This window comes from Stegodyphus dumicola, chromosome 6, assembly GCF_044657685.1.
Source record: "Stegodyphus dumicola isolate Sdum_Otavi_A_Nest chromosome 6, ASM4465768v1".
In the NCBI taxonomy this organism is placed as follows: Eukaryota; Metazoa; Arthropoda; class Arachnida; order Araneae; family Eresidae; genus Stegodyphus; species Stegodyphus dumicola.
Window position 1 is genome coordinate 19,257,529 of NC_140773.1, and position 15,708 is coordinate 19,273,236.

The 15,708-nt window shown below is 33.2% G+C and overlaps 1 protein-coding gene across 1 annotated transcript in view; it reads left to right on the plus strand.

Annotated features, from left to right (window-relative positions):
• LOC118184077 (carboxypeptidase E-like) overlaps window positions 1-15,708 on the plus strand; it is a 47,201-nt gene that overhangs the window by 7,544 nt on the left and 23,949 nt on the right. The window contains exons 2-4 of the mRNA XM_035353720.2: window positions 423-616; window positions 2,319-2,471; window positions 5,162-5,328. Coding sequence (XP_035209611.1) covers window positions 423-616; window positions 2,319-2,471; window positions 5,162-5,328 — 514 coding nt within the window. The remainder of the gene's footprint in view (window positions 1-422; window positions 617-2,318; window positions 2,472-5,161; window positions 5,329-15,708) is intronic.

Genomic DNA, 15,708 nt, shown 5'->3' on the forward strand with positions numbered 1-15,708 from the left:
AAACATCACAAATACACATCAAACAGTTTTCTAGTTGCAATTTTCTAATTTCGACTATGTGTAATGTATGCTTTACACATGCGTGCATTGAAAGAAATATTTAATAAAGTAAACGAATAAATATAAAGCTTTTTTTTTTTTTTTTGTAAATTTTGATACCCTTTAGATCATAATTGCTGTTTATTTTATAAATTACGGTTTCATACTTTTAATTTTATAATTTCTGCATGCCATCTTACCAGATTTAAACTGATGATCCATAATCCGGAAAAACCGATAATCTGGAATCACCGAAGTCCCGATGAGTCCGGATTAAAGACTTTTGACTGTATATTCTAAGTCTTATAAATATGTATATATAAGATATTAGATACTAAATATTTTGTTCACTGATTTAATGTATATATTTCTTACTCTTTCAGTAAAACCAGAATTCAAGTACATTGGTAATATGCATGGAAATGAAGTTCTTGGACGAGTACTTTTAGCTGCACTTGCTGGTTACTTGTGTGATGAGTACCTTTCTGGAAATCCAGATATTCAAAAATTGATTAACATTACTCGTATTCATATATTGCCATCAATGAATCCAGATGGATGGGATATTGCAACTGAAGTAATTTTTATTAACTTTTGTATAAATTTCAAACAGTAATTGTCACAGAAGTTTTATTCTTTATTTTTTTTTTTTTTTTGCAGTTTTCATAAGTGGAGATTTCCATGTATTCTTTTTGTTTATTCACTGAACTTTTAAAGAACTTTTGGGGCTTTTTTGTTAAGATATAGCTTGCATTTTCAGATCACATTGCTACATTTTGGCTTATTTCTTGTGGCACTTTGGTTCAATAGTACATGAAACAAATTATCAGGAACAACAACAGGAAATAATCCCTAATAATTATTAAAATCCTCCAAAAACTTATTTTGGGTGAAGAAAGTGGCCTATGTTATTTTTTCTTTTTTTTGGGGGGGGGGAATACATTTTCATCATTTGCTAATAATTCTGCTGCACCTATCAATTTTAACAATAGTACAAAGTAACAAACAACTGGCACATACCTCTCTTATGTAATTAATCTAGTGAACCCATTCGTTGAGGTTTATTTGAAGTAAGATTGGTTAGTAGAACACAGTTATATTAACTCTGGAAGTAACTCCTCTGTAAGTAAATGAATAATAACTGACATCATAAGTTATAAGTAAACAAATCTTGTGACACTGTCTGCTGAAAAAAAATATGGCATGCCAAGTGATATGGCTTTAACAGAAAAATACGAAATTTCCTAGTTTACAGATTTCTTGGTGTACATGAGCATTACAGCTTTTTACTATTTAAAACATAATAACTTCAAGTCTTTATTTAAGATTTAAGCACTTTAAATTATTGTACAATTATGAGTTATTTATACAATTAAAGTAAGAGACTTTGTATTTTTTCAGCCATGTAACAGTTGTCTAGATTGATTTAATATATCCAGGCATGTTATATGATCATATGCATATTGTAATGTTGAAAGTTATAATCATAAAATAAAATGTATGTATTATGCATCCTTTCAAAATCAATTGAAAAAGAATGCCTGGAAATATTTTGTAAAGAAACTCCTTTATTTAATAACTTTTTTTAAGAATAATAATTTTTTTCTGGTTAAAACTATGAAGATGCAGAAAGTTAATGTTAAATTTTTAGTGTGGGGGAAAAAAAAAAAGTAAGAGAACCCAAATATTTTTAGATTCATAAAATATATTTGTTGTAAACACTTTTTTTTTTTCAACCAATGGCTGGCCTTCAGCCAATTTTGCCTTGGTCACTACTAAGGCCAGAAGTGGTAGTCACTTAATTGTGGAGGCATCTACTAGGTGAGCCACCTTCTATGAAGGGATGGACTATTACAACCATGCCTTCTCCGGGATTCGAACCTGGGCCTTTTGGTATCGCAGTCGGCTCCCCTAACTACTATACCATCAGCGCGGCTTGTTCTGAAAACTGAAATATTTTTAAGTGAACATAAAGTTTATCTAATTTAAGATATTAATCAACTGATATTTTTATAATTTTACGGACATTGTCCTGATTAAGGTAAAAAGAAATTAGTTATGGTAGAATTTCTTTCATTCTTTCTTAAACCCCCCTTTTCTGAAACTAGCTGGTTTAAAAAAAAAAAAAAAAAAGCTGGTTTAAAAAAGTCAGATTAAAAAAAAAAAAAAAAAAAAAAAAAAAGTCAGTTTGTATTAATCAATAGATCTTATTTTCTAATATAAATTAAAGTTTTCTGTGAATGCAATGCAAATTAATAAATTTCAATTATGTTATTTAGTCAGGTGGAAAAGACTGGCTCTCCGGACGAGAAAATGCAAATGGAGTAGATTTAAACAGGGATTTTCCAGACTTAAATGCTGTTGCCTACAAAGCAGAAAAGCAAAAGCAGAGAACCAACCATTTCTTTTCTGCTGATGTTGTAGATCATAAGGTAAGCATTGCTTAATAGTTGTCAAGTAATGTAGATTTGGAACTGATAATAGTGTAGCACAATTGTTGTAGCAGAGTGGCATCTTGTCCAACTATGTAAATCATTTTTGAAACTGATAACAGTGCATAACAATTGTTGTATCAGAAATACTTTTTGTCCAACTGTATATGAACCTTTTTTTTCTCACATGGGTGACATTTGGATGTGGCTTTGCTATCTCTGACATCATGGGGCACTTTTTATGGCATTTTGCTGGGCATTCACATACATAAAAATTTGCATGCAAGTGAAATTTCAGGGTGGTTAAAGTTACCCCATTTAGACCTATGTAGAGTCCATTCTGGTAGACCTATTTTGTTTAAACTTGGTACATTCAGTATGCAGAAAAGAAAACTGTAATAAAAAATAATAGTTCAAATACTGACCACCAGGTGAAAAGGGGCTGCATGAAGAAAAATCACAAATTAGAAACACAAAATTTTATTTATTCACAGTGTTTGTTCATGTGCATTTCATTTGTATCAGCTTCACATTCAAGGCATGTTCAAGGGTACCATGAAGGTTTCTAGATCATTTTCAGCAAAATGATATTTTATGCATGCTTTCATTTCAGTTATAGTTTGTGTATTTAACCCATAGACATAAAAATCCCGACACCCAGAAGTCACTGGGATTCAAATTTGGAGAACAAGAGTGAGATGTGATCAGAAATCTTTTTAAAATTATCCAATCATGTCCAAAGTGGGCATGAAGCAGTGCATTCACTAGTCTGCAGTGTGAGGAAATGCACCATCTTGTATGGAAACAGTAGTCTCTAAATATTCTCCCTCTTGTAAGGCAGGAATGCCTTTTGCTGAAGAAGTTTGCAGTAACAAGCAACAGTGATAAAACACCTTTGAGGGCCTTTAGGAGTGTTCTCTTCAAAGAAAAAAGTGTCAAAAATGGAATCGGTAGTAAAACCACACCATACAGTAATGTAATCGGAATGCAAAGACTAGTTGTGAGCAACATTAGAACTTGCACTATTCCATATGTGCCAGTTATGAGTATTAACTATGCCATCTAAGGTAAAATGTGACTTGTCCCACCACAAAATATTCCAAGGTCAATGGTTATGCTGGAATGGTTATGCTAAAAGCCTAGTAAGTATTCTGGCCAAAGAAGAAATCACATGACAGCATTTGAGAACTTGTCTAAGAATACTGGGAACTCAACATTCTTTTGACCATGGCAAGAGTAATTTCTTCCACAGTTTCATATGAAATCTATTTCTTTTCTTTTTGTCACAGCTATACAACACTTCATTCTCTTCAAATTTAGTAACCATTGTTTTCAAATTTTGCTTTGACATAAGCCCTTTTTGTAAGCCTATCAAGCATTGATATTCTTGCAGTGCTGCTAAAAAATTATTGCCATTCTAATAAAATAACATGATGAGAAAAGCTCGATTTTTCTTCCTTACAGCAAGGTGAAGAAGGATTTTATGGCACTGATAACTATTTTTTGAAAACGTTCCAGAATGTTCTTTCTGCATTGCATAAACAGTGCAGCCTGTTGGGCGAAATTTGAAGTATTAATTTCTATTGCAGATTTCTTTTCCCCATAGTCCATGTATATACCAAGTTTAAAAAAAATAGGTCTACCAGAATGGGCTCTACATAAGTCTAAATAGTGTAACTTTAATCATAACCGCATACTAGTAAACAGGTCTCCTGGAAATGTAATTAAGTACAGTGCAACTCGCATATATGTGCTCAAATGGAGAATCAGTTTGAAGACAGGTAAATTGCCTTTGTGTTAGCTATATTTATTGTTGATACACAAAATTAACATCAATTAAATTTTGTGCAGAAGAACTGGAAATGTCTGATGAAACTCCTCATTGATTGAAAAACGTTATTATGCAAGATATATATGGTGTAGAAATGGAGAAGAGAGGAAATAGGTGGTGACAAGTTATAGAAGTTGACTAAAATCTCTTATCTAAAAAAAGATAATATTGGTTATATAACTATGTAAACTACAAGTTTTTAGAGGTATATGCTGAGAGATGAAAGAAACTTTTTTTTTACTGTGGTATCTAAGGAAAGGGTCACTATTTTAATAGAGAAATTATTGAAGATATTAAGGAAGAAAGTAACATCTAATTAAATTTCTGAAAAGGCTATTAAAAGGCTGGTTTTCTGCACAGTTCAGTGAACCACAATTATAATTTTGTAGAACCCGAAATGTCCATCCACACCCAAATAGTAGAATGATTGTGAGATTTTGCCAAATGGCATAGTAAAAAGCAAAAAGAAACAGCGCATCTCATATTGACTCACATGACTCTGAGTATGTCATCAAGCTCAAGTTGTTAAGAAAAAAGACCATGTTGAGTCATTGTTAAAAATGACAGCCAGCAAATTTCTACAAGAAAAACAAAATTCCACAAAGCAAGCCAGCCTGATTGCAATAATATATAAGACTATATTATTTCACTGACTATTGCATATCTAAAGCAGTACATTATTTTGCATTTATTATTTGCCCAAATTTTGCAGTAATGTTATATAAAATAAGTTATTAATTCTTTTTAATTTCTAAATTTTTGTCAAGCCTTCAGACAAAAATTATTCTATATGTATAATAATCATAATGAATTTTTGTAATAACTTAAAATATGATTTAAGTATTTCTTTTTAATATAGTTACAACCTGAGACAAAAGCAGTTATTCAGTGGATATTAAACAATCCTTTTGTGTTATCTGCAAATTTACATGGTGGGGCACTGGTTGCTAACTACCCATATGATGAAGCTCGAGGACCAAATAAACTTCATGACTATACTGCTACCCCTGATGATGATACTTTTAGGTAAATGCTTAGCTGTAATACTTTTAGGCAAATGCTTTGCTGTGTTTTTTTGATTGCTTTACTCTCTGCATTCCATTTTATACTTATTTAATAATTTTTACAAAATAACTTTCTCAGTTGTTAGAGATTGATGAAGATATTGAAATGGAAAAAAAAATATGATAACATTAATATGTTATATATCTTGGTAAAAATACATTTACAGGTGCCCCTTGGTGATAATTGGCGGTACATTGACACTGAGTTTGTGCAATTCTTTGACTTGTTATTTTGGCTTTGTGTAGCGGTGCCAAAAATCTTTGATACACAAATCGAAAATAACAAAAATTGCACAAACTCGGTATCCATGTACACATCAACATATTTTCACTTAAAAAAATCAGAGTTGCACAAACTAGGCACTGCGCTTTCTCTTGACTTTGTCCATGTATACATCCATCTTTATTCACTTAAAAAGTCAAAGGAGCAGCCAATAAAAAATATATAATCTTAATAAACTACATTTTAAATCAAACAATGAAACAACATAAAAAATGAAATTCATCATAGCACCACACAAAGAAAATATCCGCTTACCTTATTTACAAATTTAACGTGTCTTCAGTTAAACAAAATTCGTTAACAGCATCCAAAAACTTCCTAAAATTATCTGAACTAGAATCTGTATACTGGCGTCACCACATAAATTCATAGAAATATCTTCCATAGTGCTGGTATCATCCGATGTTCGACCATACACATTTCCTTTGTACAAACAGGCCACTTAACTACTAAGTAAACCTTCATTTACACACCAATCAATTAATGCTTTTTTCCCTTTCGTTCCAAATCGTACAGAAACTTCAAATTAATCTTATCACATTCAGCTATTTTACCGTGCAAACCACAAAATAACAATGCACACCTTATTCAAAATTATTGTTATGTAAGAAGCAAGTTTCTTAGGGAAGTGAACATGTCTTCCCGATCTGGTGACAGTTTGTGTCTTAGAGAGTTCGTTTGCAGATTTATTCTGCTGAACTGTCTTTAAGTCTTTATTTGTTTTCAGTTCAGGCAAATTAGAGTCCGAAAGCAAATAGGCTGGTTTCACACGGTCTATAGACACAGTAGATTTCAGACCGTTAACATCTATTGTGAAAGTTTTGTCCGTTCTAGAAAGGACTTTATGCGGACCTGTGTATGGTTGGCACAGAGGTGGCTTTACTCGATTGACACGTAAGTATACATGCGTACACGACTTTAAGGTAGCACTTACGTAACATTTTTCTTGGCAATGTGCAGATGTTGCTATTGGATTCAACTGTTGCATTCTATGCCTAAGATTCGTGATAAATTGTGTGTCATACGGAGATATCTTAGATGACGTTATCATATCACTAGGCAGCTTGAGAGTTGTGCCGTACACCAGTTCAGCACAAGATGACTGTAGATCTTCTTTTACGGCTGTCCGAATACCAAGCATAACAACTGGTAGTGTTTCAGTCCAGTTATTGGTCTCGTGAGCCTTGAGAGAAGATTTTAAATGTCGATGAAATCGTTCAACAATGCCGTTTGACATTGGATGATAGGCTGTTGTTGTGATTCTGTTCGTACCCAAAATGCGCGTGAATTCTGCAAAAAGTGCGGATCTCATTTGAGAACCTTGGTCTGTTGTTATGATCGATGGGCAGCCAAAACGAGATATCCAACAGTTGAAGATGGCTCTGCAAATGGTTTCCGTTTTCATATCCGGGATGGGAATGGCTTCAGGCCATCTGGAGAATCTATCTATTAGAGTCAAAAGGTACACGTTGCCTTCTGATGGAGGTAACGGTCCGACGATATCCATATGGATTTCTGAAAAACGTGCATCAGGAAGAGAGAATGTGCCCAGTGGTGCTTTAGTATGCCTAGTAATTTTCGATTTTTGGCAAGATTCACAGGATTTCACCCAATTTTGGATATGACGTTTCATATCGGGCCATACATAACGAGAACAAATAAGCTTCGTAGTAGCTGCAATTCCTGGATGTGACAGATTATGCAGATGATTAAAGATGAGTCTGCGAAAGGAATTCGGAACAAATGGACGAGGAATGTCTGTTGATATGTCACAAAGAATATTACCATCGGAATATTGGCACGGTTTAAATTCCAGTTTCAAAGATGATGTGTTGTTTTTGAGAAGGTCTTGTACCTCCGGATCATGCCGTTGAGCTTCCGAAAATTTTTTAAAATCCAAAAATGGAGATTTTGTTATGGAATCAATTTCGATTCTTGAAAGAGCGTCAGCAACGACGTTTTTTGAACCTTGCACATGCCTAATATCAGTAGAGTACTGAGAAATAAAATCTAAATGGCGCAATTGTCGAGGTGAACATTTATGAGGGTTCTGTTTAAAAGCGTATATTAACGGTTTTTGATCCGTATAAATTATAAAATTTCTGCCCTCTAACATGTGTCGGAATTTCTTAATTGCAGAATAAATAGAAAATAATTCCCTATCGTACGCGGACCATTTCTGTTGACTTTTACTGAGTTTCATAGAGAAAAATGCTATAAGTTCCCATGTTTGTTGAGACAACTGCATAAGTGTGCCGCCGATTGCGACGTCTGAGGCATCTACCGATGCTTAGCTGGGCTCCGGGAATAGGGTGTCTCAAAAGGGTAGCCTGAGCAATGGCATTTTTGGCAGCAATAAAGGCTTGTTCAGCATTCTCGTTCCAATTTAATTGTGGGGATGAATCCTGAACACGAGAACGAGATTTCTTTTTATTAATATAGCCTTCTAACAATTTTATTAAAGGAGAAAGAATATGTGCTGCTTTAGGTATGAAACATCTATAAAAGTTAAACATGCCTAAAAATCGGCGAAGCTGAGTGAGAGTGGTAGGTTGAGGAAAATCTAAAATACATTTGACTTTGTCAGGAAGAGGTTCAATTCCGTTTTCACTAAGGTGAAAACCTAAGAAATCAATAGATGTTTGACCAAAGGTGCATTTTGAAACATTTATGCAAAGTCCATATTCCTGAAGTTTGGAAAATAAAGCTTTCAAATGCCTGCAATGTTCCTCAGAATCTTTAGAGGCTATGAGCAAGTCATCGACAAAAGCGTAAACGCCTTCGAAATCCCGCGTGACTTCATCTATAAAACGTTGAAAAGTCGCGGATGCATTGCATAAGCCGAATTGCATACGGATACTTTCGAATAAACCGAATGGTGTGCATATGGCGGTTTTGTGGATGTCGGCTGGGTTAATTGGTATTTGATGGTATGCCTTAATCAGGTCGACATGACTAAAAATTTTAGTACCGTGCAATGCAGCAGTAAAATCGGCTAAACATGGAATAGGGTATTTGTCTTTTATTGTTTGAGCGTTCAATGCTCGATAATCTCCTGCAGGTCTCCATTCCAGACTTCCCTTTTTTGGAACCATGTGAAGTGGGGATGCATAATTGCTGCTCGAAGGTCTCAAATGCCCCAATTGCATCATAGTTTGAAATTCTTGTTTTGCTATTTTTAAGCGATCTGGAGCTAACCAACGAGGTTTTGCAACCACAGGTGGACCTTTAGTTATGATATAATGAACGGTGTTATGTTTAACAGGTTGGTTAGGATCTGGTAATCTAGTAACTGAAGGAAATTCTTTTAAAATTTTGTGATATGGTGTATCACTAAATACAGTTTTTACTGAATAAATGCTTGCATTTTTCACGCAACCGACGGTTTTAAAATGCGTTTTTAAATCTTTGAGACATTTGTTTCTGAGATCAGGCACCAATTCAAAGAAATGGAGAAAATCTGCTCCAAGAATGGGTGTACTAACATTTGCTATAAGAAAAGTCCATGTAAACTGTCGTCTTAATTTGAAATCCAAAGAAAGTGTTTTTTGACCATAAACATGAATAGTAGAAGAAGTAGCAGCAAAAAGTGTTTGTTGGGACGAATTCCGTTTTTGAGAATTATTTGCTGGAAGTAAGGACACGTCAGAGCCGGTATCGACCAAGAATGAAATGTTTGTTCTACGGTCACGAACGAACAGGCAACGTGAAACTTGAGGCAAAGAATAAGTCGCCTCTATTCTTTGCTGGTTTCGTTTCCCTGCCATGAACAAGGTTTTGTACATTTGTCATCTCTACACTTTTTCCCAAAACGTCTATGATACCAGCAAACAGAATAATCTCTCCTTTTGGAATTGCTTCTTTCCTTATTGCGATCTCCGCGATTTGGCGAGCGACCACGAGAAAGAGAAATGCGATCAATACGTTTGTTTAATTTTTCTATTTGTTTAAATAATTTATCCTCAAGAGACTGATCGACTGTGCGAGAAACGGCACATGTCCCTGGGATTGGATTTACTTCTAAAATTCTGTCGGCAATTTCTGCAGCTTTATCTACAGTTAAATTGGACACCGCTGCCAAAATAGACTGAACAGTTGAAGGCAAACGTTAAAGGAATAATTCTAACATTAAGTTATCAGGAACATTTAAAGATTCTGCTCGACGTTTCATATTTTTAAGCAAATCGGAAGGTTTTCGAGAGCCTAATTCCTCTCCACATAATAATTGGCGAATTTCTTGCTGAGAAGATTCTCCCGAACGATTTATTAACTCAGTTTTAAGCTTTGCATATGGATCAATAGGGTCTGGTTTCATAAGTAAATCCCGTACTATTGATGCAGTATCTGGAGGAAGATGAGCAACTACATAATTATATTTAGTAATGGATTCTGTGATAGGTTTGGGGGTGGCAAGAGCAAAGGTACTTTCACACATAATAAACCATAAAGATGGGTCTGATCGGTTATAAACCGGAATTTGGACGGCATGAACATCAGACATTGTGCAAGGTTTTTAAGCCAAAATAAAAGCAAAAATTTTAACTAAAGAAAATGAAATTAAATGATAAGTAAAAACAGAATTATAAAATGATCTATAATTACTACTCATCTGTGATCCGGAGGACGAAAATCGATGTAATCCATTACTTCTGGTTTGGAGATCTTGAGTGATGGCTTGTAGTCAAAACCGAAAGTGCTTGAGAACTGTTCATACGATTTAACACAGTCCGGGTTACCATTATGGAAATTTCCTATTATGTTTTTACCACCAATCCTCGAATTCCATATCACAGATTATGTTCTTACTGCATTAATATAATATTAACAAGACATAGTGCACAATAAAAATTAAGCTTTATTTAGGAACTTCGCGCACACTGCCCGACAGCTTGCCTGTTTCGCTCTGCTCGCTACTCGTAAGAAATTTCTCCTCTAGGGTTGCCACACTTATCGGAGGGCGCAAGGCGTGCTCCTTATCGCCATCACCACAGGTTACTATAAATGAAACAACATGGTGATAAATGAAACAACATGCCGATAAATGAAACAGCAACTTGGCGATAAATGAAACAACAACTTAGCAACAATCCAAGGCGCACCCTTAAATTTACTCTAACCTATATCTATACGCATTCTCTAAATGTTCATTTAAAAAATGTCATTCTTTACTCAAAAAGAATTATGTGTACAATAGAATTTTGATAATTCTGCAGCAGCACTAATTAAAAACTTGCTCACAGCTTAAGAATTATTTAATCGGGATATGTTCAATGTAACCCCACTATATACTTTAACAAAATGTGGTGGAAAGGTAAGGAATTTTCTTATCACATTCAGCTATTTTACTGTGTAAACCACAAAATAACAACGCACGTCTTATCCAAAATCTGACATGCACTTTTCCCATCATTCAAATTGACCACAATCATGCAACCAATTATGTCATAGTAGGGTTTCCATAACATTGAACTACTCAGGTTACCATAAATGAAACAACATGGTGATAAATGAAACAACATGCCGATAAATGAAACAGCAACTTGTCGATAAATGAAACAACAACTTAGCAATAATCCAAGGCGCACCCTTAAATCTACTCTAACCTATATCTATATACATTCTCTAAATGTTCATTTAAAAAATGTCATTCTGTACTCAAAAAGAATTATGTGTACAATAGAATTTTGATAATTCTGTAGCAATACTAATTAAAAATTTGCTCACATCTTAAGAATTATTTAATCAGGATATGTTCAATGTAACCCCACTATAACAAAATGTGGTGGAAAGGTAAGGAATTTTTTTTTTTTTCAGAAGTAACATATTTTATATAAAAATGTTATTATATAAGCACTAATGAAATAACTTTCAAAATATTTTTTGCACTCTTCCCTCTAACAGTAATAATTTCCCTGATTTTAGTCATTCCATAATTCCACTGTTATGTTCTCTGCATGCACAATTCCATTAGAAGCAGAGCTAGATATTTTTCATATATTAAAATGAAATTTCTCTTTCTTTGTCTTCTTTTTCTTCATTGTGTTTTCTATTCTTATCTACAAAAGTGCTTATTTTCACAATACAAGTGCTTAATATATAATACAAGAACTTAAAAAGACAAGTGCTTATTATTCGATGGCATCCCTATTTGCCACCATACTTTTACAGGATGGGGGGGGGGGGGAAACAGCTACAAGGTGCGTTTAAATTTGAATACGATACCTTACAAGTTGTGGACAAGTAAATGTGCAGTATAAGCCATATAACTTTAAAATCAACTGCATAAATTCAGAATAAATATTAAGAGACAACATAATATGCACCAACAAAAAGGGATTCATCTAAAGCAAAAGTTTTGCTAAAATTCATGATCTGCACTTTAAAAGCATGTAAAAAAGAGTGGCCTGCCACGGTATGAAAACCTTGCTTTGGTATAAAGAAGAATTGCTTGCATATAAGTTTCACTTGCATATAAGTTTTTTGCTTTTCGCTAATTAATGAGCCATCAAGGATTACTTCACTAATATCAGGAATTCAATATTGAACCACAAATGTACCTTGATGTACTTGTAAGATTGTGTGCGCTACTGCTAATCTTACTTGGCCAAAGACCAATAGCTTTTAAGTCGGCAGTTTCCTCATTAATTATTGAATTTGAAGATTATCTTTAAGTAAAGTGTTTTACAATTGTTTAAATGCTTCATAAGTAATTTTGCGACTTACAATTTAAAAAATACCTTCCTGCTTCTTTTTTTTTAATCCTTTCTCCTTAGTCTACTTTCTCCCCCTCAGTTTTTATGAGTTAAACTAAAATTATGAAAATCATTACCATATGCTTATTCATCATCACTGTAGGCATTTTTAGTGCAGTTCCTTGATTACTAGAAACATGCAATATTTTAAAAGATGTGTTTAAACGTAGATGATGAGGTACAATGACAAGATGATAGAGATAGGCTCGCCGTATATCTACAATCAAACATCAGTCACATAAGAGTGCTTATGCATCAAACAGAAAGAATTTTTTTTTTTCATTTTAAATTTAAGAAATTTTATGCATAATGTTTTCTTTTATTTTCAAAGGAAATTATTTGTATAAAATATGGTAAAGTGTCACTGACTAGCTTTGTACAAAAATAACAGAAATAAAATCAGATAAATTGCACCAATATCAGTGACTAGTTTTGTACAAAAAATAGTGCATAGTTAAAATCAGGTAGGTTATAGCAGTATCAATAAATAGCTGTATATAAAAGTAATGACATAATGAAAATCTGCATAAAACATTAAAATTGACTACTCCTGCTGTAAAAAAATCTATTCATACAGAATTGTTTGTTAATATGTTTATGAGTAATTTGAAGATTACCTACGTGTTGAATAGAAAGAATGCATTTGTATATGCAACCCTGAGCTTTGGTACATGAATCTTTTGGATTTGGTGGCCATATAGTTTAAAGATGGCTCTATGTTTACCTCCCTTTTTGATATAAAGATTGCAGGGTGACTATCAATTTTCATGTCCTAAGAGCCTGAAGTGCTTTGTTTCATTATGGTTGATTGGCAAATACAACCCTTTAGAAATGATTTTACTTGCATACAAATACTTTGTTATAGTGTAGACAAAAATGTGATCTGGTGAAAGCAGGACAGCAAAAACATTGTCTATTTAAGGATCTGATAAATCTAAATACAGATAGCATTTGCTGAGAAATGCAATTTTAAATCATCAACATTTTGGTTACATGTATTTAAAACATTTAGCTTAGCTGATTAAAAATTAAGTTTTAAATTTTTTATTGCCCTTGATATGGACATTCGCAGCACCTTTCCTTTAATCCATCCAGATATGTGAACTGCTCTCTTGAACATTATACTTATCAGTATAAAATGGGAAAAAAAAAAAAAAGCCAAAGTTTATGTTCTGTGGAGAAAATATATCAGTATGTGCTACGAATGCAAAGAATATGAAATCCGACCAGGCCTTTCAAAGAACTCTGAAGATCCAGCAAAAAAAAAAAAAAAAAAAAAAACAGAAAATCTTAGCTGCCAAAAATTTTACCCATCTTAACAGAGAGAAATACTAAAGCAAAAGTAGCCCCAAATGGTGAGAGTAGATAGAAGAAAGTCAGTTATCTGCTTTGAAAAGATGATAATTGGAGATTTTGCCCAAACTGAAGAAAAAGGAAAACTTGGCTGTTTTCTGCCATAAAAATGCTTATAACTCTAGCCAATAAGTTTGAAAACATGAAATCACCAGAAAACAAAATTAAACTTTTTTAAAATATTAGACTTTCTCTAAAAACTTATGAAGTAATGCTATACACTCAAGCAGCACTAGTTTTTACAGGATTCTATCAAAACCAATCAGTCTTAATGTAGTTTGCATATTTAATTATGTTTTGGATTAAAGGGAATAAAATTTCTATTATCTCACTGTGTCACTAGAGGGTGGCACATGCTTGTGTGTGTGTGTGTGTTTTTATTATTTCCTTTTAGATTTCAGAAGCGCTCCCATGATCATATTCATTTTTCAATGTATCATGGCTGTGTTGTGTGTTTATTTCTGTTCACCCACCAAGGACCTTGAGCCATCGAAATACAGTTAAAAATCATCATGATTGTTTGCCTGTTATACCATCAATTAATGGTAACAGTATGTTTTTAATATTTTTTAGCTCAGTTGAAGCATTTAAAGTATTCATCTAACACATATGACTAGTGATTGATAGATATTGGGCATAGAACTAAACAGGCATAAACAATACATTTTATTGTTTTTAGCCCAAAAGGTGTTAGCCCAGAAGGGCTATTAATCTCATTTTGGCATTTTATGTTGATTCACTATAAATGTCAGTTCATTTTTCAAATTGTTTCCACCAAATATTATCACCCTGTGTATATTTAAAGAAATTAAATAATGAAGAATCTGCATAAATGTATGTTTGTTTCTCGCATTGTGATAAAACAACCGTACCTAGAGCCATCAAATTTTGAATAACATAATCTTCCACTGCATATGAGCATCTGGAAGCTCTAATTGGAATTGTTTTTATAATCAATTTCATATTTTGTAACACTTCAACAAATTTTTGATTTGCAAACTCAACGATTTCAAAATGAGCAAAAGCGAAACTGTACAAGGGGGGGGGGAATTATCTTGAGCATGTGAGACTGTGTATTGAAAATTCTAAAGGTATGCTCATTTTAAAATTATTTTGTGATATTGGTGTTGAATTGAATTTTATGGTTTAAGTGCAGAGAACATGATATTTAATAAATAAAGTTAACCCACAAAAGGTTAAAAAAAGTCCTTTTGGGTGTAATGTAAAATCTAAAAGCTTTCAGATTTTTACTTCCTTCTACGAAGTAAAAAGGAAGTATTGTAATCGCAAAAAGTTTCAGGCAGCATATTTCAACGAAAATATCCAATTTGACTTCTATCGAATGCATTTTAACGATGTTTTTCATATCTGTAGGTGAGAACAAAAAAGACTCTTTTCCTCCAAAAAAATTTATAAAACTGCTTTAAAATTAATTCTGAAGAGAATTATTCGTGGCGTCTGTACGAACGTATGTACGTACGTATCTCGCATAACTCAAAAACGAGTAGCCTCAGAACATTGAAATTTTGTATATAGGACTGCTATAACATGTAGATGTGCACCTCGTATTTTGGTTGCAATCGGCCACACCAAAAGTATATAAATATATTTGTATATATATCCACTCTGTTACCCGGTTCAGTGATTTTAGTTTCTTTACTCTTATATGTTTGTAAATTGTGCATTTTTTGCTTTAAAAATTATTGAATTATATTGTTCTTATCTTTTGGTTAAGATTTTTATGCCTTTAGTAAATCTGTATGCAATATTTTTAGAATTATCAACAATTTTGAAGTTGTTTAAGTGCCGCTAAGCCTAATAATTTTTTTTTGATGGCAGCCATTGCATGTTTACATTTGAGACAGCAGAATAGTGGATTTGTTGCCATTCTAGAAAAACTTAGCTTCACAACAACAAAGATAACGCTTTCATTTATTATTGCGAATTAAATCTT